General features: G+C 45.3%; 1 protein-coding gene and 1 long non-coding RNA gene across 2 annotated transcripts; one reads left to right on the forward strand and one right to left on the reverse strand.

Moving 5' to 3' along the window:
• The first annotated feature begins 1,987 nt into the window (after positions 1-1,987).
• ASB4 (ankyrin repeat and SOCS box containing 4) lies at positions 1,988-15,923 on the forward strand. The gene is made up of 5 exons (XM_077303667.1): positions 1,988-2,165; positions 3,228-3,527; positions 10,722-11,212; positions 12,446-12,559; positions 14,159-15,923. The coding sequence occupies exons 1-5, from the start codon at positions 1,988-1,990 to the stop codon at positions 14,345-14,347; spliced, it is 1,272 nt and encodes a 423-aa protein (XP_077159782.1). The 3' UTR covers positions 14,348-15,923.
• Positions 15,043-25,299, reverse strand: LOC143820627 (uncharacterized). The gene is made up of 3 exons (XR_013225423.1): positions 25,257-25,299; positions 17,054-17,193; positions 15,043-15,139 (listed from the first exon to the last, which is right to left on the reverse strand). It is a non-coding gene; the product is annotated as an uncharacterized LOC143820627 (long non-coding RNA).
• Positions 25,300-25,693: the final 394 nt, after the last annotated feature.

A 25,693-nucleotide genomic window follows, 5' to 3' on the forward strand; every position in this document is an offset into this window, starting at 1 on the left:
CTGAATGGCATCCGATCCCTGCTACGCTCCCTCCCCATCCAAGCTCTTCCCCTCTCATGCACTGCTCCCAAATCTCTTACCAAACCAGAGCGAGCAACCCAAATACCTGCGCTCTGGCAGCTAAACACCCTCAGCCTGTCTTTCTCACCATGCTGTGGTTGAGAGGATACAACGAGGGCGAGAAGAATTGCCCCACTCCACTATCCACAGAAACCCTGATATGTCCATTTTCAGTTCTGTTAGATCTAAGACGGGCCTGCTCAGGTGACAGATTGTAACATGGATTCCCCACTTAGGATCATAAGATAAACAGTATAAGATGTTGTCTGTTCTGTGCACAACAGCTGCTGTGCAAGTCGTTTTGCCTTGGCGGGGCTTATTCCACCTAGTGTTCAAGTTACCAGACTAGCATGGTTTCCTGCAAATGCATGGACTCACTTGTATTTTCCAGTCCTGTGTGTTTCATACGCCATTAATGTGTCTTAGATGTCAGATGTCATCAGATGCTCTCTGCTTCACAGGGTAATCAAACTGCGGCCCTCCAGATGTCCATGCTAGCAGGGGCTCCTGGGAATTGTAGTCCATGGACATCTGGAGGGCCGCAATTTGACTACCCCTGCTTATGGCTTTAATTTAGCTGACAACCTTGTGTTCAGCTGATTTGCCATGAGAGTAATTCTGTGGCATAAGCCATGAACCAGGGTTGCCTGAGGACAGAAAGTGCTCAGACTTCACATTCCTTTCCTGCTGGAGCTGAACAGCCATCATATCCATGCCCATCATATGTCTGAGTTATTTTCCTCCTCTTTTGTAGGGGCTGAGCCCAAGTATGGCCAAAGTTATAGCTTGCTGATTGTTACCTGTGAGCCAGGCTGGTGAACCCAGCATCAAAAAGGTCTTTCTATCCACTTTCTCTATCGTATCCTCCCTTAGTCCTCTTTTTTCCTAAACCGATACGTTCGTCAAAACATGCTAAATAGTGAGCTCTCAGCCAGCTCTCCTGCAGGGTGGCAATTCCAGGCCTCTTACTAGGTCTGGTCTCTGAGCTATCTCTTTGAGTCCTAACTAGGATGCCAGAGCTTCCTAAGTTCCATACATAGAATATTTTAGTACATTCCCAGTGGGTCTGTGTTGCCTTTCCCTGAGGACACTCTCAAGCACAGTAGCTGTCATTCCAGAGAAAGATTGCATTTTTACAGCAGCCCAATGTTGTTCTTTAAGCAGCCGTGTTGGTCTGAAGCAGCAGGACACAGGGGCACCTTTAAGACCAACAAAGTTTCATTCAAGGTATAACCTTCTGTGTGCATGCACATTTTGTCAGAGATCTGATGACCAACACAGCTCCACACCTGAATCTATCTTCATGGAAGACACCCCATGGAATGGAATTCCATCAAGATATCTGACCATGCACACAAGCGCTCATACCTGGAATAAAAGGTGCCACTGGAATCAAATTTTCTTCTGTTGCTCATTAAGTGCAGGGAAATGGCAGGAATCTAGCTGGGGATATTATTTGGATCCCTTTCAGCATGTGGATAGCACTACTGAATAGCTAAGACAAGATTCTTCTTATGTTATAATACTAATGAGGATATTGCTTCTCTGTGGTCAGGTCAGGCCAAGAATCTAAGTGTCTACTTCTTATTGCTTTCATTGAGAAAGGCTATAGAATGATATTTCCAATTTAATCTTTGTACATTTGCACAGGATTGCCATTTTGATGAATGGGTTTGATAGTGTAGACTGATTCCTCTGAGCATATTTCTTTATACAGGGATCAGAGGTCCTCCTGATTTCCCTCTTGAAGCGGGTAGCTGGAATTCCCTTTCTATGAATAGAACAAGCAGATCAGCATTACATAGTGTTAAAATTATCTTTGGGTTTGCAGGCTAATGCACTTTGGAGAAATTAGAGCACCCCTCCATGCAGACTATCAACATACACCCTGTAGCCATTGAAATAAACACAAACAGTGGAGGGAGGCATGGCAGAAAGGATGACCCGGGCCTCAGAAGCCAAGCTGGTGAAAAATGCTTTTTTGGAGGCCCTGAAATCAAATGACCACAGAACTCTGGAGGAGTTTTTGATACAAAAGCAGATAGACGTGGATACAGTCTTTGAAGTAGAAGACGAGAACCTGTTCTTGGCCTCTTACAAACAAGGTAAGAATTTGCACCATGCTTTCAGTAGGTGAAATCTGGAGAGCCAGGCTTGAATTCCCGTGAAGCCTGCCGGGTGACCTTGGGCCAGGCACAGTTTCTCTCAGAACTCTCTCAGCCTCACCTACCTCACAAGGAGTCTGTTGTGGAGAAATGGGGGAAAGGGGACTGTAAGCTGCTTTGAGGCTTCTCGGGGTAGGGAAATGTGGGGTATAAAACCCTGCTCTTCTTCATTTTGCTATACAGTTCTTTCTAGTGATTGAAAATACGAGCAGTAAACAGACAGTAAAGAAATAACTGAGCAACTGCAAACAGGAAAACAAGGATTTCAGCACATGCAACTCTTGAGGCTGGCATAAAAAGGAGAAAATCTGTGTTTGTGACTGGGAGTACATTATGTGTGTTAAATCCCAGTGTGAGGCAATGCTCCTCATTATGTTGGCAAACATGTTTCATTATTTTTCAATCCATGTGCCTTTGAAATGTATGCAGAATTAGAAGCTTAGCAGAATGCATTAGCTGCTTGCAAACTCTCATTTAAAAAAAAATGTCCTTACATGTTTGTCCAGCCTGCCCTTGCCCTATTTTGGCCAGACTAGCCTTGGTCACTAAACACAATGTTATGTTTGAAGTCACATTTACAATAGATTTTTTGAGAAAGTGAACTCTGGTAGGTGGCCCTGGATTTACATAGGAACTCTTTCATCATTCTCTGCCTTTACACCATTGAATGCATAATCCTCCATCCTGGGGACACAGCTGGACAAGGAATTAATTTTAACAAATAGACAATTCATTCAAATTCATATGCCTCAATCAAACTACCTTTCTTGCACATCTGGAGTAATTTCTCCATTCCAAAGAAGGAAGCAATCAAGGCATCCCATTATTATATGGGTGTTTTGCTGAAATTAATAGAGCTAATGCTGGGGTGCATGTGCATGCATGATAAAATCTAGGGGATTAGGCTCTGCTTAATAAATACCACCCCGTAGAGTGCAACATCAATCTCAACAGTCCCTGGCATGTTGTTTTTTTGCAAAATCTATCTATTTTTAAAAACAGGGTATTGGATGCCGAGTTATAAACTGCAACATTCTTGGGCAACTGGGCTACACATATCTGTCTTATATGGGCACCTGGAAAGCCTGAAGGTCCTGCTGAAGTACAAAGCAGCTGTCAACTGCAGACCCAATGGGAAAGCAGCGATCCACATAGCCTGTGAACAAGCCAATCTGGATTGTGTCAACCTTCTCTGCAGCCATGGTGCAAAGCCTAACTGCTATTCACTAAGCGGTCTTGCACCTTTGCACTTCTGCTCCACCAAGCCCTCGATCCCTTGTGCCCAGCAGTTGATCTGGAGAGGTAAGTTCAGCTACTGATGCGTCCTGCATTGTACCTCTTCAGTGCGCTTTGGAGAGATGGCATATTGCACTGATCCCCTAGACCGGGTGGTGGGAGTGGCATGCAGGGTTCCTGTAGCATAGCCAGGGTATGGCGACCAGGGCACCAGTTAGAGGCAGAGGAGGACCTGAGCTTCTTCTTACCCATTGTGCTGGAGGGTGCAGCGCATGTGACTCCTGGCAAGGCCTTGCTTCCCCAGTGGGGATGGGGACTTGAAGGAATGAGGTCGAGATGGTGTGGTGGATGAGCATTTGCTTCAGTTGCAGCACAGCAGTGCTGACATGCAACTGCTGGCCAAGTCCATCTGAGTCTGCCCCAGCTACCCAGGTGAGAGGCCCCAGCCTGGCCCTCACTGTCTGTGCCCTGTCCTCTGACCGGCACACTGGCTGTACCCTCACCCCTACCCTCAGCCACCTCCATAACCTCCTCTTTGGAAAGAACTCCAGTGAACAGCACCCAGCTGCCCCAGGGAGTGGTGGGGCCAGGAGCACCAGAGAGGTGGCAGGGGTTGCTTCTGACTTGTGGCCATCCTCAGAAGGACAGAGTTACAAAGTACCTTAGGCAGGGCCAGCAGACAAATACAGGACCATGCTCTGTCCATCTCTGTGGGAGAGAACAGGGGAGTTCACACCGGGCCACTCAGGACCTCCTTCCCCACCAGATTTGTGGGCTTGGCCAAAAGAGAGAAACGAGCACTGCATTTCCCCAGGAGTCAGAGGTGAGGCACATCCCCAGCCTCTGAGTTACCAAACCCCGCCCCTGTGTCATCAAACCCTGACCACCTGTCCTGGGTATCAAATGGGTAAAGGTAAAGGTATCCCCTGTGCAAGCACCGAGTCATGTCTGACCCTTGGAGTGACGCCCTCCAGCGTTTTCTTGGCAGACTCAATACGGGGTGGTTTGCCAGTGCCTTCCCCAGTCATTACTGTTTCACCCCCCAGGGTAAAACAGGGTTGTTAACACAAGGCTTTGTTCTTCTGTCTTCCATACAGCCCTTCTCTACTTACCCTGTATCTTTCTTTTCCCTTCTTAGTCTGCCTTTTCCCACTCAGTATGGAGGGCTCTAGTCCATATCTATGTCTATGTCTATGTCTATGTCTATGTCTATGTCTATAGATTTCTTAAGCATGTATCAGGTACTATGACAATACATGGCCATGTTGACCCACCCACCCTTCCCAAAATGGCCAATGGTGGGCCTGGAGGGGGTGGGAAAGGGACAGGTCCTGGGTGGGCATGTACACAGCTATCCTTCCCAGCCATATTCTACACAATCGCGCCACTTCTGGGGTTTCTCCAAACCTGAAGAATTTTCAGCAGTTTCCCAATGGTAAAAAAGTTGAGAAAGGCTGCCCTAATGGGACGATCTTCTAAGTATCAACAATAAAGCACGCTGCAGGTATTAAAACTCAGTATTCATTTTAACGGAATACTTTCTTTAAAACAGTGGGAATGATGTTAAATAAGAAATGAGTATTTGCCAGTACACTTTCACATCTATGCAAGTGATTAGTTGTGGGTCCTTCTAAGCACGGTGCTTAGCACAGTGCAGATATTTTGTTTATATTGCAAACTTGCTAATACAACTTCTAGATTCTGCAGCCCTTTTGTATGAGTTCTGGCCGTGGAGAAGGTTCAGTGCATGCACAGAGCACAGACCATCTTAATCCCACCTCCCCAAGTTAAATAAAATGAATTCACAGTTTATGATTTTAAAACTAATTTTATTTGGCAGGGGAATGTGGGTTTGGAGGGAAGAGGGCTTTAAGACAATTAATTATTTCAGCTCTGCCAACAGTTTCTTCTTGCTGGAAGATGCACATTATGGCATTGGGCAGCCAAATAAATTAATGGTGTCATTTTTATTCCCCGCGAAGCTAATGAGGTTGACAACAGGGCTAAGATTGCTACCGTGTGGAAACATAGAGGAGTCCAAGACAGTCTTGCAAACTGCCGTGTAAGCCGAGTGTACGTGAAACGACATGTTCAAAGCTGACCCACTTTCAGGAAGGAGAGCACAAAAGTGTTTCTCAAGCAGTTCATGATTCTCCTTGAAAGGGAGGATTTTGAGGGCATTTCCACACATCAGTAAAAATAATGTTACGCCAGCTGAATGACAAAGAACTGAATTTTTCGTGGTTTTTCGTGGCCCCTCCTCACCTTTTTGCTTTCTCACCTTTTTGTTGTCTCGCCTTTGTCTGCCACCTTTTTGCATGTCTTACCCTCCACATCTGCTGCTAGAAATGGCAGAAGGGAGCAACGTGACTTATATGTGACTTGCTTCCACTTGTCAATCAATTCAGGCAACCAATCCCCTTCCTCCATATTTTGACGCAGTTTAAAGGTCCCGCAATGCACACTGATTTTTTAAAATCATACTTCTACGTTGCAAGTGCTTTTTTAACACCACCCCTTATGGGATCACGAGTTCTTTGATACTTTAAAAAATTGGATTGCTCGGATATGAAAGAAACTGAAGGGAGGTTTTATGAAACCCATCAATACGCAAATAGTGCAAAGGTGTCAGTCGCTGCCCCTCATGGCTACTTAAAATGAGCAATGAGAAGATAGGAAGCCTCTTAAGGAAGATAATCAACCTCTCACTCTCACTGGGGGAATTCCCATAGGATGTCTCCATGGACATGGCCAGCTTCTGCTGGTATAGATTCATTCAGACCGTTACAGCACGTTTAAACAGAATTTTGGGTTGGGTGTGCCAGATTCAGCACAGATGATTCTCCACAAATATATGTGGGCTCACAAATACTGAAATTTGATTTGATCCTGGCTAGGCTTTGCTTTGTCACCAAAGCTCTCCTGCCTCCATTATTTCCCCTCTCCCGTAATGTATAGAGGCCTTTGAGACCCTTTTTGTCTGTTTGTCCTGAAGAACACAGAGAGCTAAGCACCAATGGACATTAGAGCTCATTTAATCTCTGTATTTATATTTATGCTCCACTTTCCCTCCAAAATGCTCTGAGTGATCTACATAGGTCAGGGTTAGTCAAACTGCGGCCCTCCAGATGTCCATGGACTACAATTCCCATGAGTCCCTGCCAGCATTGTCCATGGTCATCTGGAGGGCCGCAGTTTGACTACCCCTGACACAGATGGAGTGATTTCATTTTTCCTTTCACAACAACCCTGTCAAAAGGGTTTGGCTGAGAGAGTGAATGTCCTCAGATCACCCAGTGAGTGCACAGGGCTTCAAAGGCCACTCTAAAGCAGAGTTATGGAAGCCTGTGGGTCCTGAGCCAAAAATGGGCTGGGAAGTGTGTTTCAGGCTTTTTTCAGTTTTATTGATTTAGTGCATGTTCTTTTGTTTTGCGGGGGGGGGGTCACCATACCAAGTAGATTTGGACTTGTAGGCCACCATACTGAAAAGGTCGGGAACCACTGATCTACAGAACTGTGTTCCAACCAACCCTGGCAAGTATTTGCATTGGAGACCTCCAAGGACAGGATGGAGTTCCGCCAAGAAACACTAGGGGTCACAATGCAGAGGCAAGCAATGGCAAACAACCTCCAAACGTCCCTTGTCTGACTGCCAGACAATCCTTGGATCTATACAGCACACGCCATATTCTAAATAAATTACATAAATGTGTGCCAAGCCTGATACTCAGGCTGCCACTACTGGCCATTCCTCTCCCTTAAGGCAGCCTACCAGGCATCAGCCAGAGCCGGTGTCTTTTCTGCTGTAGCTTCCACTCTGTAGAACAAACTCACTGAGAGATGAGGTGGAAGTTGTAGAAGGCACTGCTAGGAATGTTTATTTGCCAAGCCTTTCCATAAAATATAGGTTAGAGACATTTATTTTATTTGGTATGCTTTCCCTTGTGATTTGAGGGCTGCCTTATGCCATGAGGAAATGTAGGATATAAATACTTACATAATAAATGAACCCCTGTAACACACTGGCTTTCTGCATATTACAGTCTATATGTATAGCTATTCAGGGCACTGAAACCGCAGGGCTCATTTTTGATGTGGGACACATCTTCTGCTGCATCTCGTCAAATGGAAATGTAGACGGATGTGAGGTCTGTCATCCTGCCCACAAAGCGCACCAGAAGATGATGGCCCAGCCAACAACTGTGCCAGCCCCTGGGGCCTGGGGAGCTGTTGCCCTGTCCCTGAGGTGTTTGCAGTGGCTGTGCTGGCCCTGGGAGCCTAAGCAGCTGTTGCACAACCGTGGCTGAGGCAGTGGTTGCCCGGCCTCCAAGGCCTTCATGGTGGCCACGCTGACCCTGGGGACATAAGCAGCCACTGCATGACCTGCGGGGACTGAGGCAGTGGCGGAGGAGCAGATAAGCAAGAGGAGGGAGGGGGGAAGGGAATGTGTGTGCATGTGTGTGTGTGTTTGCTTGCTTGCTTACTTGGCTGGAGGTTGGAAAACCAACAGGTAAGAGGGGAAATGGTGGGGAGGGAAGGGAGTCTCTTTCTCACTCTCTCTGTGTGTATGTGTGGGTGTTTGCAAGGGAGGGAGGGGGTCCTGACCAAGTCGCTTCAGAGCAGTTATTTGTCCCACATGCCCTCTGAGATTCAGATTGTCAGGGCAATTTTTTAAAATGGTTTTTACTATACAGCTAAGGCAGCTCAGATTCAGATTTGTAATCTACAGAGAAACACTAATGAGAGATTTTATGTGTCCTTTGCTACTGAAGTATATAGACATGCATGTCCACTAGATGGGGTTGTTGTTTCAGCTGAAATATAAATAGGGGCTTAAATATGGCTGGCTTAGATTTGGCATGATTTCTACATTGAAAGCACTTCTGTATAGGAAATAATGTTCAGTCTGTGTGAAGATAAGGATGCATGATAAATACCTAAGGTGTTTTCTCCGAACAATGCAGAAAAATATATACGAATGCAATGCTTACATGTTAAAATCTACATGACAGTTTATGCACAGGAGGTTTCATGCTGGGCTGCAGGCTGGAGTTTTAATTGTGACAGGTTGCCCTCACATCTTTCTGCACCCACACAGAGAAGTATTTGGCCCGGTGAGCCTCATCCGCCCCTGATTTGTGCTCCTGCATGGGAGCTGGGGCAGTGAAGTCCCCGTGCATAAACGGTTCATGTGAGTGACCTGGTTTGTTGCTTGTTACATGAAAGTGTTTTCATGAAATAAGCAGGTCTTCAGATCTCAAGCATATATTTAGAAATATGATCAAAATGCTAAGGATGTACACAAACTACATGTTTGTGGTTCAGTTGTTTGTGGTTTATGGTTCTATACAAACTGGGAGGTTGGTTTGTAAACCAGATAAATTTGTATGGCTTCATGACCTCTGCTTTCTGTTCCCTGCTATTTCTCACAGGAAACAGGAAGCAGAGGTTTAAATGTCGGCTTGAAGTCACTTAAACTAAACATCTGAGCATCTCTGCCACTCAATTGTTTTTCATGAAGAGCAGAAAGCAGGAGCTTAAAAGGCTTGGAGCCATTAAACCCCTGATTTCTGCTCTTCACGAACCACCACAAATGGCATCAAATCGTGGCCATTCTTCAGTTCATGAAATTGCTTCACGAGGTGGCCAAAATTTGTGATGAACTTTCATTTGTTCATGCCCATGCCCATGCCCATTATGGCCTCAGGACTGTGCTAGCTCAGGGTTAGCGTACAGAATGCCTCCTCCTCCCCAATTAAAAACTCACCCTGTAAGAAAATTCAATATGCCAGGGGGGGAAGGTTCTAGTTTAGTTTTCTCCCTGCCACATTGAGATTTTATACACATATTGGATGTCTGTATGGACACATCAGAATCTGAATGTGCATTGTGAAGTGGAATGATCCCAGGAGCATAGGGTTGAATACTCTGCTTTGGGAAATCAATGAAGTTTGGGGACGTGAAGGACTTTAGCAGGGATGTCATGCCATAGATTCCACACCCTGAACCTACCATTTCCTTCAGGATGACCACTTCAATATGTAGATCAGTTGTGATTCCAGAAGAATACCAGGAGGGTTGTACCATATGATAGGTAAAGGTAAAGGTACCCCCTGTGCAAGCACTGGGTCATGTCTGACCCTTGGGGTGACCCCCTCCAGCGTTTTCATGGCAGACTCAATACGGGATGGGTTGCCAGTGCCTTCCCCAGTCATTACCATTTAACCCCCAGCAAGCAAGCTGGGTTCTCATTTTACCGACCTCAGAAGGATGGAAGGCTGAGTCAACCTTGAGCCAGCTGCTGGGATTGAACTCCCAGCCTCATGGACAGAGCTTTCAGACTGCATGTCTGCTGCCTTACCACTCTGCGCCACAAGAGGCTCTTATACCATATGATAATCTGTCATTATTTTGGGAGCTCCTAAACTCTTCCTGAGCTAAGACAGTTTAGTGTCCTTAAGTAAAGCTTCTGAGGGATGGTTTAATTTTTTTTAAACCTAAACATTAATCCTGGTCCACATTATACCTAACCCCCCCCCCCCAGTTATTATAATATTACCGAGCTCAGAAAATATGTATATTTTGAGAACTGGGAATTCAGAGAAATGCAGTAGGAAGCAGACTGGAAATAAGACTGTCATTTCTGACAGAGGTATAGCCATATTAGAAGGGGAGGCTGTGGCTCAGGGGCAGAGGCTCTGTTTCGCATGCAGAAAGTCCCTGTGGGTTCAGTTTCTGGAATTTCCAGCTGAAAGGATCAAGTAGTAGGTGACATGAAAGACCTCTGTCAGAGATTCTAGAAAGCTGTTGCTAGTCTAAGTAGACAGTACTGACCTTGGTAGGCCCAGGATCTGATTCAGTATAAGGCCGTTTAACATGTGATGAGCTCAAAAGAAACCTGTTTTTGTTTATACAGTGTCAATTAGGCTTGTGAATTGGCCATTCCAGACTTATTTGGATGCCACTGCGCACAACCCTAGACTTCCTGTTGGTCAGCCCTTGTGTTACTCACAAACTTTGCTCCTCCCACTTCCAGAAGGGAAGTTCTAAAAACTTTTCACCACAGGAAAATCAGCTTTATGGATGACCCAAGCTTTATGCTTTCACAGTCTTACAGTAGCTTTAAAAATGAAAATAAAAACGCAAATCTGAACATCTCAAAACAAAACCAAAGCAGACAAGTCTATTTTCCAGGTAGATTTGAACTCAGGCTAAATGTGCATCTTCCCGACTCTTTCCTTGTGTTTTCCTCCCCCAAAGGTGCAGATGTGAACATAAAAACAAACAACCAAGATGAAGAAACTCCCCTGCACACCATTGCTCGCTACGGCATCCCTGAACTGGTGGCATTTTATATAGAGTATGGTGCCGCGGTCGATTCTACTAACGCCCACAGAGAAACACCACTGGCTTACGCAGTCTACTGGGCCCGCAATGGCAGGGAACAGACATACAGCACGGATCACCATCTGATCTGTAGGATGTTGCTTGATTATAAGGCTGAAGTCAATTCGCGGGACGAGGACTTCAGAACGCCGCTCCACAAGGCTGCCTGGAACTGTGATTGTGTCCTGATAGACATGCTGCTTGATGCGGGAGCAGAACCCAACCTGATGGATGACAACGGCTGTGGTCCTTTGCAATATGTCCTCAAAGTGACGCCGGTGCGGGCAGGCGCCCAGCATGAAATTTGTTACCAGTTACTGCTCAATTATGGAGCTGCCAGGATATATCCTCCCCAATTCCACAAGGTGAACATCTAAATCTTGGTATATGTGCCGTTGTACTTCTGTAAGTCAAGTGACCAGGAACGGCATGACAGGAGTGAGTGGTCTCCAGACGAGGGCTTGAATCTGTGCAAATTCAGTTTAGAGATTAGCAGTGTAATCCTAAACTCTTCTATTAAAGCCAGTTGGTTTACAAGGAGGTACTTAGGATCTCAGGGCCGATGTCCTAACTTCCAGTTTTGCAGCAAGCTCCCATAATTATCATAAGACAAGCATCATCCAGTTCCTCTAAATCCAGAGAGTAGGTCAATCCTCTCTTTTGCTTTTAGACAAGATTATAGCTTAATTCACATTGTAATCTCTAGGCCGGGGGGAAAGGAAGCCACCGTGAATCAGGTTTTGGGGAGGTTGGGTAGAAATAACTTGAAACAAATATGGCTATACCTTAGAACAGCTGCCATGGACAGAACACTTTTCCCACTTTGGATACATGCACTGGAAAGCTATTTATACCCAATGGCAACCCAAAGCAGTTTATCACCCCCTTTGACTTTATCCTTGTGAGGTGGGTTAGACTGGAAGAATGTTACAGGCTCACGGTGTCCCAATGAGCTTGCATGGCTTTGCAGTTCTCTCAGCTAACCTTTATACCACATCAGCTCTCTCATAAAGAAGCGCACGTGGAAATGAAATGCATGCAATTATTCCTGCCCACAATGTGGCTAGCTGTCCTGCAATAGCTGCCACACCCTCTGAAATACTGAATGGGTATGTCAACAACCAGCTTTTCAACAACAGTTTGTGTTAGTAATAGTGAGAGGCATTCCTTGCCGTGACGAGGGGGCGAGCTAGCCTATTGCAGAGGCACAACAATTCTAAAATGCACATATTTAGTCTTATGCAAAGCATTTTTTAGGTCTTGCATAATTTGTTCTGCTCCTGTGATTCAGGCTTTCAGCTAATGAAGAATTCCCTTTGACAAGGAAGAGTCTGACGCAAGGGGGGGGAGGCATAATAATTTGTGTGGTCATAACCTTTTCTTCATATCCACGAGGCCTAGAAAGAATTTCTAAAAATAAAAAGAAAGCTGAAATTCTCAGACTACCACCTTACACAGTAGGTTCTTTACTCTCATGGCAATCTGTAGGCAAAAAGGTGAGTGTTAATACTTCTATGAAGGAGATGGCTTCAGAGGGAGAAAAGTAGTTGTGGGAGAACAGTAAAACCCCAGTGGGCGGCCTGTCTTTCTGTTTGCAGGTTCTGCAGAGCTGTCACTCCTATCCCAAAGTAGTTGAGGTCATTGTGAATACATATGAACACATCAAGTCCACTTCAAAATGGAGAACAGCTGTACCCGATGATGTCTTTGAGGTAAATGTTTAATGGAGTCTTGGGACCAACCAACTAAACTAAGTGGGTTCAATGGGAGAAATTAAAGCATGTGCTTTTTTTCCTTTCACTGAAGTCCATGAGGCTCAGAAGTACTTAACTTCATTTGCATTATTCTGCAGCTTCAGAGTGGAAAGAAATTTTACAGGGGCTATGTAGACAATACTGGCTGTCTCAAAAACGCTCAGTCACTAATGTTGCTTCCTCAGATTAAGGATTCTCTGTTTCCTTGTCATCACTGCTGTTATTGCAGACATATTCACCCTAGCTGTAGAGCATCCTCATGGGAGATTTGTGTGCATTTTCCTCCTCTAGCTGCCACTGTGTCTCCCTATGTTACCCCATCACCACCACTGGTGGGTATTTTTGGACCTTTAAAAAACTGGCGCTTCCTATTGTGCTATAATGTTACAACAATATAACTATATATTGCTATGGTCTGGGTTCCTTTAAATTCCCAACAAACATCTTTTTACAATGTAAAAGGCTCAAGCTGTTCTTGGTATAGTGGTTAAGAGGAGTGGCCACTACTCTGGTGAGCTGGGTTTGATTCCCCACTCCTGCACATGCAGCCAGCTGAGAGACATTGGGGCTAGTCACGGACTAAGAATCTATCCCTGGGCAGCCTCTGGTTGCTGGTGGGTTTTAGTGCTGCTTCCACATGATGTCGTCAGCAACCCAAGGCTGTCCATGGAGTGGCTCAAGTTTTGGCCAGATTTGCCCCAAGATGCGGGAAATTGCCAAAACTGGATTTGCTGCTTGTTATCTAATTTCACATCAGGGAGCAAGCCTGTGTATAGGGAGAAGTGCGCAACAGTCCCTGCAGCATTTTGCCTGCCCTCACACTCACATTGAACTACGGGTGTGCAAAATTGGGCATTTTTGGGGTTCAGTATTTTGGACTGGAAAAATATCAGCATTTCTCAATATTCCTGAATCCCAGTATTGGTTTGGTATTTGGATTTGGGAAATATTCAGGAATGCCAAAGTTTTTTAGCTCCATGAGTCCAGGACACTTAAAGGGACTGTGATTCCTTTAAATGCCTTCTCTATTCCAAGCCATGAAGAAGAAGAAGAAGAAGAAGAAGAAGAAGAAGAAGAAGAAGAAGAAGAAGAAGAAGAAGAAGAGGTAGTTCTTATATGCCGCTTTTCTCTACCCGAAAGAGGCTCAAAGCAGCTCACAGTTGCCTTCCCTTTCCTCTCCCCACAACAGACACTGTGAGGGAGGTGAGGCTGAGAGAGCCCTGATATTACTGCTCGGTCAGAACAGCTTTATCAGTGCCATGTGAGCCCAAGGTCACCCAGCTGGCTGCATGTGGGGGAGTGCAGAATTGAACCCGGCATGCCAGATTAGAAATCCGCACTCCTAACCACTACACCAAACTGCAAAGTTGCAGCTTGAACTCCAAGTCTGAAGACTTTTAAAGGGATCTTGAGCCCTTTAAGACTATTTTGGAGATCGCTAAAGGAATTGTGACAAAATATAGTGCTGAAAATGGAATCCACATTTTTTTTTCAGATTTGGATATGTCCAGGAGAGAGACGATATTGATCTAACCATGTTTTATTTTATCCTTGCAGTTGTACAGGGATTTCTACGAGTCTCTTTTTGAGGTGTGTGAAAATACACCAAGATCACTCAAGCATTTAGCTAGATGTACCATTCGCAGAACAATGTTCAACAGATGCCACAAGGGAATCCCCTTACTTCTCATTCCAATAAGTCTGAAGAAGTATTTGCTCTTAGAACCAGAAGGAATAATACACTAATGTTCATCAGAGACATTTTCAGTAACCTAATTTGTAATACTGATATACTCACATAGAAGGAGTTAAAATCAAGGTTTTGGTGACAAGTCCAGTTCAAAACTTTATACGAATGCTCTGGGCTCATGTAGCTGTGACTCATATAAAGTGCTTAAAACTGCTGGGCATTGGAGCTATTTCATAATAAATTTCACTCACAACTTACAACCAAAGCAATATCAGGGAAAGAAGAATTAGGTCAACTTTTCCATCTGCTCTCAAATTTATATAATGACTGAGCTAAATGTATCAGTGCTTTCAAAAATCTAATTTTCATTGATCCACACAAAGAAAATAACATGAAGAGAAGTATGTGATTAGAGATCATGACTGTATTTGATTAACCTTTGGAACTAAGAACTTATCCCAATATAGACATCTAAAAGCAAGCCATTCCTTAAAATAATTTGCAGGGGCTGGGACATCAATAGTGTCTTTTGTGGCCTCTCAATCCTACCAGATGATTTCTTGAAGAATCCATTTTCCTCATTAAAGCTGCATCCTTTCCTAATGAGGACAGGTTATTGGGGCTACCTCAGCCTTCAAAACAACAGGCAACCTCAAGAGCAGAAATGGAGGAAAGTGACTGCTTCACAAATGACTCCCACCACTTCCGGAAAGTGACCTCCCCTCGTTTCACGAGCAACTCACGAAGCCAGCCTTTCTACTCTGTGTTCCTCTTTCTTCTTAGAGATCTTCCAAAGGCATATCTCGGTCTTCTTTTCCCTGCCTTGGAACCAGTGGTACTGCACCATGCTGTAATAAGGAAGACATATTTATTCCATGTTGGACATACTGAGGGATATTTCTCTCTATTTAATGTCGTCTGCCCTTTGATTGTTCTGCCAGCCATGTTTTTCGACTATCCAGGAGAAGAAAACAGAGACAAAGAAAACGTATAGAAACAATTGTGTCTGGAGACATTGGCTTCAAAAATATTTTTTAGGAGATGCATCAAGGCTATCTTTCTCCGAGAAGTCCTCAAGTGTACATGACTGCCCGATGGTAGGATGCTGAGATGGCCAAATAGGTTGCACCATGTCAGACTACGAGTGGAGGATCATAAAAGAGCACATTGTAGAGGGCTTTGTTGTTGTTATGTGCGAAGTCGTGTCTGACCCATCGCGACCCCATGGACAATGATCCTCCAGGCCTTCCTGTCCTCTACCATTCCCCGGAGTCCATTTAAGTTTGCACCTACTGCTTCAGTGACTCAGTAGAGGGCTTACCTATGTTAAAAACGACTTGAAAATACAAAGCCAGCAACACAAGACTTGAGAAGGGAGTAAAGACTTTCTCCCTGCTGCGGCAATTATTGTCTAGATTTATACACAATAAAGGCAGATTTGACGCTAGGATCTTATCACCTGTATCCTGCAGTGGGTGCAGGCTATTTTAGCATTCTGCCACTTCATTCCACCTCATTCTTCTGCAGCTGTAAAATAAGCTTTTGATTTTCACCTTCAGTTTAAGCTCATGGCTTCAACTAGGGTGTTGGGTGGGGGGTACCAAACGAATGGGGTATTTTAATGGGGCATACGGCTGCCTTTGGAGAAGACTCAGCAGCAATTCCAATCAATTTGCCATGTTTTGTGGTTGGTTTTCCTATATCAGCCTGTAGCAAGGCTGAGTGTCCTTGGTGGTTTAGAGCAGGGGTAGTCAACCTGTGGTCCTCCAGATGTTCATGGACTATAATACCCATGAGCCCCTGCCAGCAAATGCTGGGAGGGGCTCATGGGAATTGTAGTCCATGAACATCAGGAGGACCACAGGTTGGCTACCCCTGGTTTAGAGGAAACAACAACAGGCCTGGGCAGAGGTGGTGGAGTGAACTCCTCCAAGCCCTGATAGTCAACTTTTGGCATCCATATGTTGCCATTTTGAAATGAACAAGAGTCCATAGTTTTCAATCATATGGTGAGATTAATTTTACCAAGCCTCTATTTCATTCTGTTATGGGGCAGTGGTAAAGTCTTCCTTTCCCCTCAGCCTCACTGCAGACCACCATTGTCCAGTATCCTGTAGTGAACTGACAAACAACCTATCATCCTTGGTATTTAGGCTAGGATGAAAAACAACTGGTTACTTCTATGCCCACATTTTGCCTTAAACAAAGGTACCCTAGGGCACGAGTAGTCAGCCTGTGGTCCTCCAGATGTCCATGGACTACAATTCCCATGAGCCCCTGCCAGCAAATGCAGGTTGACTACCCCTGCCCTAGGAAGCACAGCTGTAGAAAAGCTCTGCCTTGGATGTTGGCTTTGAGATACCCATCTGGCTTAGACACATTTTGGAAACTCTCTTCTTGGAGATGCAAGAATGGTTGGAGAAGGATAGACTTCAGCATGCTTGAAGCAGAAGACTGCTTGTAATAGAAACCACTGTGGATTTTATAAGCCACTGTGCCTTTCAGATGCTGTAATTAATCTTGTAGTCTGATAAGTTGTCCGGAGGTTCTTTCTAAATATATAAGGGAGTTTGGAAGATGCGAAATGCTAACATGCTAATAGGCAATTGGTCATCAAATGGCCACTTTACCTCTTGCGGATTAATGACGCCGCCGTGTGCTTTTGTTATAGGAAATGAGAGGAAAACCTGCTTCAAAAATGCACACACAAAGACAAGACATTGTTTGCTGGGCACCATCGCAGCCTCCCCTGCTGTACATACCGTGAAAGGGGGCTAGTTTCCCTTTCCCGTTCGAGGAGGTTCACTCTGAAGACATGGTAAATGTGCATTTGCTTCGACGAATCCACGAGCCCCTGGAAGAAGCGACTGGGGGAAAGGCATCTGCAACTGAGATGGGTCTCCTGCCGGGAGCAGGAAAAGATAGGGAGGAGTCATATTTAAAAACTGAATGTATAATCCCATTCATTGATACTGACAGAGTGTGCTTCTGGAGAAGCGAGGTCAGGGAGAACAATGAGGCTATTTGGACCTGTCATTGTCGCTGAGGCTCCCATGCTGTGAGAGAAGAAAAAAGCTTGTCACTGCTATTCCCCGAAATGCCTTCCCCTCTCTTGTAGCCACCCTCCTTTTTTTATTCTATGGGCATCGAGCCTCACTTCAAAGTTTTGTTCTAAGCAGGTGCTAGATTATACCCATTGTGGCGTCTGACAGGGTGCCCAGCGGGATCGCGCTGATTATAGTGGTAAGAATTTGCAAGCTGTTCAAAACGGGGGGCGAACATCAATAGTGGAGGAGCTCTGGCTTGTGTGCCCTTTTATTGCTGCTTTTCTGTCTTCCTTTTTTTTTTTAATAATAAAAAATGCGGCTGAAAGATCAAGAGGAGAAATAAACCTTGCAACTTTACTCCAGATTAATTTCATTTGGGGCTCACAGCTGGCCAGCAGGACACAAGCTTGACAGAACTGACCAGGAGCTTGAACGCAAGACGTGGTAAGGCAATTGCAAGCATACAACCTACTGCTGTTACCTCTTTCCTGCCCGGAAAGGCTCTGACCGGTTTATGCATGACTTTGTAAAGGACTTGCAAGGATTGCTGAACAACTGTGCACAGCAAGCTTTAGCTGCCTACAGGATTGGCCCATTATAAAGAATCACTCTTGTTCTGAATACCATCGCCTAAAGAAGCAATCTGTGCAGTCAAAAAGACGGCAGAATCTCCCCCACACACTGAACTGTTGCAATAAAACCCATCATCTTCCTCTATTCTGTGTCTCTTTCTCTTGGGCTAAAACAGCAATAACCAATTCAGAACCCACGTGGAAGAATTTTGCCATTCAAATAGATATCTGAAGGAAGGAGAGCAGGAAACCCCTCGGCTAGGCTAGACCTGGTGCTGGGAGGTTAAAGGTAAGTGTAAAGGTATCCCCTGTGCAAGCACAGAGTCATGTTTTACCCTTGGGGTGACGCCCTCCAGCTTTTTCATGGCAGACTAAATACGGGGTGGTTTGCCAGGGCCTTCCCCAGTCATTACCGTTTTACTCCCCAGCAAGCTGGGTACTTGTTTTATTGACCTCGGAAAGATGGAAGGCTGAGTCAACCTTGAGCAGGCTGCTGGGATTGAACTCCCAGCCTCATGGGCAGAGCTTCAGACTGCATGTCTGCTGCCTTACCACTCTGTGCCACCAGAGGTTGGGAGGTTAGTATTCCTTAAATGGAAATACGTGAACACATGAAGCTGCCTTATATGGAATCAGACCCCGGTCAATGGAGGTCAGTGTTATCTCCTTGGACTGGCTCTTTCTCACCATGTGCTGCCTGGTCCGTTTAACTGAAGGTGCCAGGGACTGACCCTGAGATCTTCTGCAGGCCATCAGAAGCTCTACCACTGAGCCACAGCCTGCAGTGCTTCTCATTCAAAACAGAATTAGGGAGAAGGGATTTACTTATCCCCTTTGTGATTTTGCCGATACAAACCAGCCCCTCATGCTTCCACTAGCCTTCGTGTCTCCTGAACACTTAGGTGGGATAACTAATGTGAAAAGGAAATATATGTAATATAATAACACCAAGACAAGGTATCCACTCTCCTTCAGCAGTGGCCTGGACATTAAGCTTTTGATCATGTTGCTTACAAGGGCCTATGGCACTCAAATGGGATCAGAGATGGGAAATGGTGGCAAGCACAGGACAATATCTCAACGCCCTGAAATTCCTGGGACCTGGAGACTCAAAGGCTTTCCTCCATATGAATCTGTGTGATTGTTGAGATCTTCCTTGGAGTGGAGCCTTCCTCCGAGTGTGCTGCGTTCACAAGTCAGGTGGGTGGGTGGGCTCAGGAGGAAGGAGAACATTTTGTGCCTGCACCCCACTGGATGAATTGCCAACCAAGTGAAGTTCCTCTGATGCCATCTCCTCTTTCAGGTGCTCTCTAGAAACTATCCATTTGGTGGTGGGTTTTGTTCTTGTAACTGAGAAAACAGGAGGTCAACTTTGTTCTTTCCTGGGTAGAATTGCCAACACCTGCGTGTGGCCTGCAGAGCTCCGGGAATTATAAATGATCTCCAGATTACAGTTACCAGTTCCCCTAATGAAAAATGGCTGTTTTGGAAGGTGGGCTGTATGGTATTCTACCCTTCTGAGGTTTGTTCCTTTTCCAGACCTTGCTCTCCGGGGGCAGTACCCCTAAATCTGGAATTTTCCAACCTAGATATGCATCGTTCCAGTTTTAGTGAATGCAATATTGGAACACATGGGTTTTTTTATCACAGTTTCACTGGTATTTTACTGTTTTATGATCTTCTGTGAACCACTTTGGATACCTATTGAGTATTTTTGGAGTAAATGAACATATAATAAAGATGGCATGACTGAAACTGGAGAAATACAAGTTGGGATGTCCTGTGGGATTAGTTAAAACGATTCCTCTCCATGGCGTAGCCCTCTGGGACTTGTGAAGCAAACAGTTAAAAGATGCCTTTGAGTAGGTGGAAATTGCCTTTTATCTCACTCCTGGGTTGTCAAAGTCAGTCTTCAAACATCCAGACTTAAAAGACCAGATTTTTAGAACACAGCTTTCAGGCCCTGGCGCATCCCTTATGACAATCTGATCAACTGCTAGAACTATTATAAGTAGTGCCAATGTTATATGAACATAATTACATATACGTGATGAGATGCCATCTGTTCAGTCGTGTCTGACCCTCGGCGATTCTATAGGAAAGTTTTCGCCATACATATATAGTTTTCATACATATATACATAAGATCGTTTTCAGTAAATAGAGAAATAATAAATAAATAGAAGGTTACTACTTTGAAGTCAACCATGCAGCTACACAAGTGGGGCCATACATAGTCTGTGGACATATTTGGAGAAGATTTTTCAAAATGGATTTTCTTGACACAGGATTTCTCCCCAAGATTTGACATGTTGCGCTGGCTAGAAATAGTTTGGCCTGAAGGGGGCAGCAGCCCTTCACATCTGAGTTTGATCCCTCATAGCTAATCTTTGTTCTGTTTCTCTGCCTTGAACTGTTCACAGCTGCTTTGTCCACACCATCTAAAAATATATTGTTAGTTACATGTAATAATAAAAACACACATTTCTGCGCTTTCAGAAACGGATGAGTCTACTGGTCAAGCAGAATGCCGGATGCTGTTTGCTTAGGACTATTAGTTTCCAAAATAGTTCGGGTTGTTTCAGTCCAGGGCCAAGTTCAGTTGTTCTCACCTTGGCCATTATTTATTTTTATTTTTATTTTTTTTTGCTATCCCATCCTTTTTATTTACCAGTCATGAGACTCCACCACCAAAGGGAGTGCTGAAGTGATACAGATTTAGGCCAGTGACACTGCACAAAATAACAATACTTTGCATTTATATAACACTAGCAAGTATTCCATGTGTTCCCACATATATTCTTTTGTAATCCCTGAACCAATCCAGAAAAGCAGGTGAGTTACCATTGTGCCCATTTTACAGGTTGGAACTGAGGCAAAGACATTTGCTTGAGGCTTGAGGCCTCTTGTGGTGCAGAGTGGTAAGGCAGCAGAAATGCTGTCTGAAGCTGTCTGCCCGTGAGGCTGTGAGTTCAATCCCAGCAGCCGGCTCAAGGTTGACTCAGCCTTCCATCCTTCCGAGGTCGGTAAAATGAGTACCCAGCTTGCTGGGGGGTAAACGGTAATGACTGGGGAAGGCACTGGCAAACCACCCCGTATTGAGTCTGCCATGAAAACGCTAGAGGGCATCACCCCAAGGGTCAGACATGACCCAGTGCTTGCACAGGGGATACCTTTACCTTTACCTTCTGATTTTATGACTGAGGCAAGATTTCAAACCAGGAGACTTACTGATTCATCACTCAGCGTCTTAGCCACTCGGTATGCCAACTTTCAGCATGTTCCATCTCTTATATATCCACCAAATTATGAAGGCAATGTTTGCAAATCGCATGCATTACCCAAAATTTCTTCGCTTAGATTCTTCCAAGTTCCCCTGATAAAACTGCAAGACAGCTAGTATTGCTATTAGCCTTTTGTCAAGGTAAGCCTGCATTTCCTGTTTCCACAGGGGAAACTATTAGCTAGGCTTCAGGGCAGCTTAAGAATTTGCATTCTGACAAATGCAAGCATTAGACCTGCATCCAGAGGTCAATACTTTGAGTGATGTAATCATTGATCTGCCTGATTCATAGGGAAGAAAGAAGATTTGCTGTAATCCTGCCAGTCTGTTGCTAGTTTCGCTTAAGGGTGCAAGATTTACTTAATGTAGGGTTGCCAGCTCTGGGTTGGGAAATACCTGGAGACTTTGTGGGTGGAGCCAGGAGTATAATGCTCAGGAGTCCACCTCCCAAAGTGGCCATGTTCTCCAGGGGAACTGATCTGTCATAAAACTGGGGGATCTCCAAGTCCCACCGGGGGACTGGCATCCCTATATAAAAATCAATGATACTTAAATGTGCGGAATTTGGGAAGGGGCCATGGTTCTGCAACAGAACACATAATTTGCCTGCAGGAGCTCCTACATGTCATCCCTGCACTGCAGTGCTAAGGTTCCTTTCTCTGCCTGAGATTCAGCACCTTTTAGAACAGGCAGGATTCAGCTGAATGGATCCATGATCTGACTTTGGGGATAAGGCAGCTTCGTATGGTCAGGCTTGAAGTCCTCCCCAGGCAAACTTGCTTCATTCGATGTCGCTTCTATCCAACTTCAAGCAAGAGAGCAGCCGTGTGTCAAGACAGATTTCCTTCTTGGTGAAAAGGAGAGGCACAGCTGGTCCTTCCAAAGAAACCTCTTTGTCTCTCTCTCTCTCCTACCATGCCATTACTGAAAGCACACAAATCTCCATTCCAAGTCAGGTGTTTGCTATCTTCTTCTTTTTTTTTTTACACAGTCAGCTTAACATAAACTGACTGTAGGGATGCCAGCCTCCCGGTGGGACCTGGGAATCCCCTGGAATTACAGCTCATCTCCAGACTACAGAGATCAGTTTCCCCTGATAAAAGGTGGGTTCTGTGTCAATGTACCCCAATGAAGTCCGTGTCCTCCCAGGCTCCATCCTCAAACCTCCAGGGTTTCCCAACCTGGACCTGGCATTGCTGCCCCCCATCCCCTGCCTGTGATCCAAGGGAGGCCGGACAAGCCTTGTTCGAATGCCAGGCAATCTTAACCACCCAAGAGGGAGCAGCTGCAACATCACCCCTAGAGTGCCTTGCCTAGGCACAGGGAGCACACCCTGGGCATGCTGTGGAGAAGTCACAAGAGGCGTGCAAGCTTCCAAAAGCATGTCACTGTGTAAAAACATGATGTCCCACACGTAGAACTAATGGTAGAGAAACAGGCATCTGTTTTCTTCTCCAAGAGGCCTCCCTACGCAAAGAAATCCTCTTGACTGCTGCCATCTAACACGGACAGCAGGTGCAGCTGGCTTCACACTCGGAGCGTCAGAGCCCAGAATAGTTGCAATTACGTGCTTGAAGGAGTACATCTCTTAAATGGCAAACTGAGCCTCAGGGTCCCACCCCACTCTCCATGACGACTATCAGCGTATACATAACATTCTTCCTCCCTGCCCTTCATCTTTGCCCTTCATATATTCTTCCCCCCTCCCCCCCCCCGGGCCATTATTTATTTTATATGTTATTATAACTGGCCCTCTTTCGAGGAGCACAAAGTGCCATACGGAATCCTGTACCCTCTATTTTTACAACAGCCCTACCAAGTAGATTAGGTGAATGGTGCAAGGTCACCTGCTCAGCTGAGATTTGGACTTGGGGTTGCCAACTCTGGCTTGAGAAATTCCTGGAGATTTGGGGAGGCGGAGCATGGGAAGGGTGGGACTTGTGTAAGAGAGGCACCTCAGAAGGGTATAATGCTGTAAAGTCTGACTTTCAAAGCAACCATTTTATCTAGGAAAACTGATCTCTGTAGTCTGTAGACCAGCTGTAATTCCAGGCCTCACTTAGAGGATGGAAATTCCATTTGAAGTGGAGTCTACATTACACCACATTGGGTTGGATCCTTTGGAACAGGGGGTGTAATGAGGAAGGGAATTAGGTGTGTGTGTCTGAATTCCTAGACAGTCAGTGAAAATACTGGACTGCCCAGATCAATACCAGACAGCTGGCAGCTTTATGAATCTCACCACAGGCTACTTCTGATAGCCTGTTCACCCCAGGAACAACATTTTGGGAAATACTTTGTGCTGCAGTAGAAGGGGAAGGCAAGGAAGTTCCATTTCGCTGATGGAAAAACTTTCTACTAGTAGAGATTTACCTCAGGATCCAGGTCACTTTTTTTTTACGCTCCCTACGGTGGGTATGCCCCGTCATCAACAATAGGGGATCGCAACTAAGAAAGCAAGAAAGGGACTGAGATTTGGAAGGACAGCCATGAAGGAGATAGAAAAAATGAATAAGTGGGTCCAGGGCTTTGTCTGTTAGTTTTTTTTCGGATGTCTTTTAATTTGCCTAAGAATGTTTTGATCTATTGATGTAAGCCACCTGGAACCCGCTTGTGATGAGGGGTGGTCTAGAAATTAAACAGTAAATAAAATAAATAAGTATAAGGATGTGTCACTGGGGATCAAGGCCAAGGTAATTCGTACCATAGTGCATTGGTTTGAAAGCTGGACAATGAAGAAATCTGTCAGCAAGAAAGCTGCTTTAATTGAAATGTGGTATTGGAGGAGAGTTTTACTTTTACGGATACCACGGAGCACCCAAAAAGTCAAATGAGTGGGTTCTAGATCAAATCAAGCCTGGATTCTCCCTAAAAGCTAAAATGACCAAATTTAGAATATTGTACTTTGGTCACATTAGGAAAAGAGAAGAGTCTCCAGAAAAGACTGAAGGCAACAGGAAAACAGACACACCATGAGATGGATTGACTCAACCAAGGCAGAGCTGCTGAGTGAGGGGTACAGGGACAGGACACAATTCAGGGGACCCAGTGTCAGTTTGAGGAGGTATTCGACAGCCAACAGTAGAGTTCTGCTTCCCCTGGACTGCTGCTGTTCTGCCCTTCCGGCTGCGATCTCTCGCATACGTCTCTTCTCCCCTGCAGAGCGAGAATGAGAGGAAGGCTGGGGGTTGTCTCTGCTTCCTCTGCCTGCCCCCTTCCTGCAGCTGCGTGGCCAGCCAGCCTATGGCTGTGTGTGCATCGCATGCTCATTCTCCCTTGTACAATGTCCTGCATGACAGTTGCGTGCCCCTCCTCTGCTGCCATCCTCCTGGCAAGACCTGTTCTGCTGAAAACGCACCATTTGCTCTGTTCCCTGCCTCATTTCTGGTGCTGCATAGAGAAGCTTCTCTCCGCAAGAACAGGACTGTTATCTGGTGAACAGGTCCTGAGCTAGAGGCAGTGGAAGGGGGGGGGGGAGGGGGTATTTCTCAATCATCTCATGTCCCAGAGAAGAAAATTATGGTTGCTGGAGAGGCAAAAAGATTCCAGGCAGTTGCTCAGAATAAACATCACAAGGAAAAGATCAGTGTCTAAAAAGGGGTGGGAATTCCAGATAATGTCGCCAACTGACCAAGAAAGAGGGCTCCTTTGTGCCTCTGCAGCCCTGTCTAGGGAGATCAGCCCTGTCTAGGGAGATCAGCCTCAGAACTTTTGACAGAACAGAGAAAACACTTGTTACTGGCTGGCCCTGCCATTCCAGCTGCCAGGAGATGCACAGGAGGAGAAGCTAGTAAGGAGAAAGTTGTCAACCCCTCGACCTGGGTGAAGATAATTGCAAGGGGTTGGGGGGCATTTGGTGCTAGTGAATGAAAAGAGGGGGATGCTGGATGGGGGATCAGGGTGAAGAAGGGACAGAAGGGATTTAAGGCTGCAGTCCTTCTGTGCAAATTGACACAAAAGTAAACACCATCATATTCAGTCATACTTCGAGCTAACAAGGATAGGATCCAGCAAGGCCTAAGAACAGGAATGAACTTAATTTTTTTTTAAATCAGAAACCTTACACTCTGGCTAGGAGAGGAGGATTAGGTGGTCTTCCCTGTGTTCTCTCCTGCTTTCTTCTTCTTTCTGTTTAAGGAGGTGGTGGCAGCAAAAGGAGAGGGGAGGGAGGACCTGGAACCAATTGGATTTCAATATACTGGGATAAACAAAGGACATCCCAGCTATGTGCTTTGGGATTTTTTCAACTGCAACTCCAGAGTGATCATTAGGTGTCACTAGTGAGCAGGCAGGTAAAGTTCAGCTGCTTAAACAGTTCACCAAAATTATTTGCTAATTGCAATTCCAACAGATAATGCAGATGCGGAACGCTGATCACCTACTAGAACTAATTTTTGCTTCAGAAAATAATTATTTTTGGGGGGAAGAAAAAAGTGCTTGAAAGGAAATGCACCTATGGTGTCATGGTGTCCGTGAGTGCTAGATTGAGTGTCAGTGGGAA

Source organism: Paroedura picta, chromosome 11 (assembly GCF_049243985.1).
Source record: "Paroedura picta isolate Pp20150507F chromosome 11, Ppicta_v3.0, whole genome shotgun sequence".
Classification (NCBI taxonomy): domain Eukaryota; kingdom Metazoa; phylum Chordata; class Lepidosauria; order Squamata; family Gekkonidae; genus Paroedura; species Paroedura picta.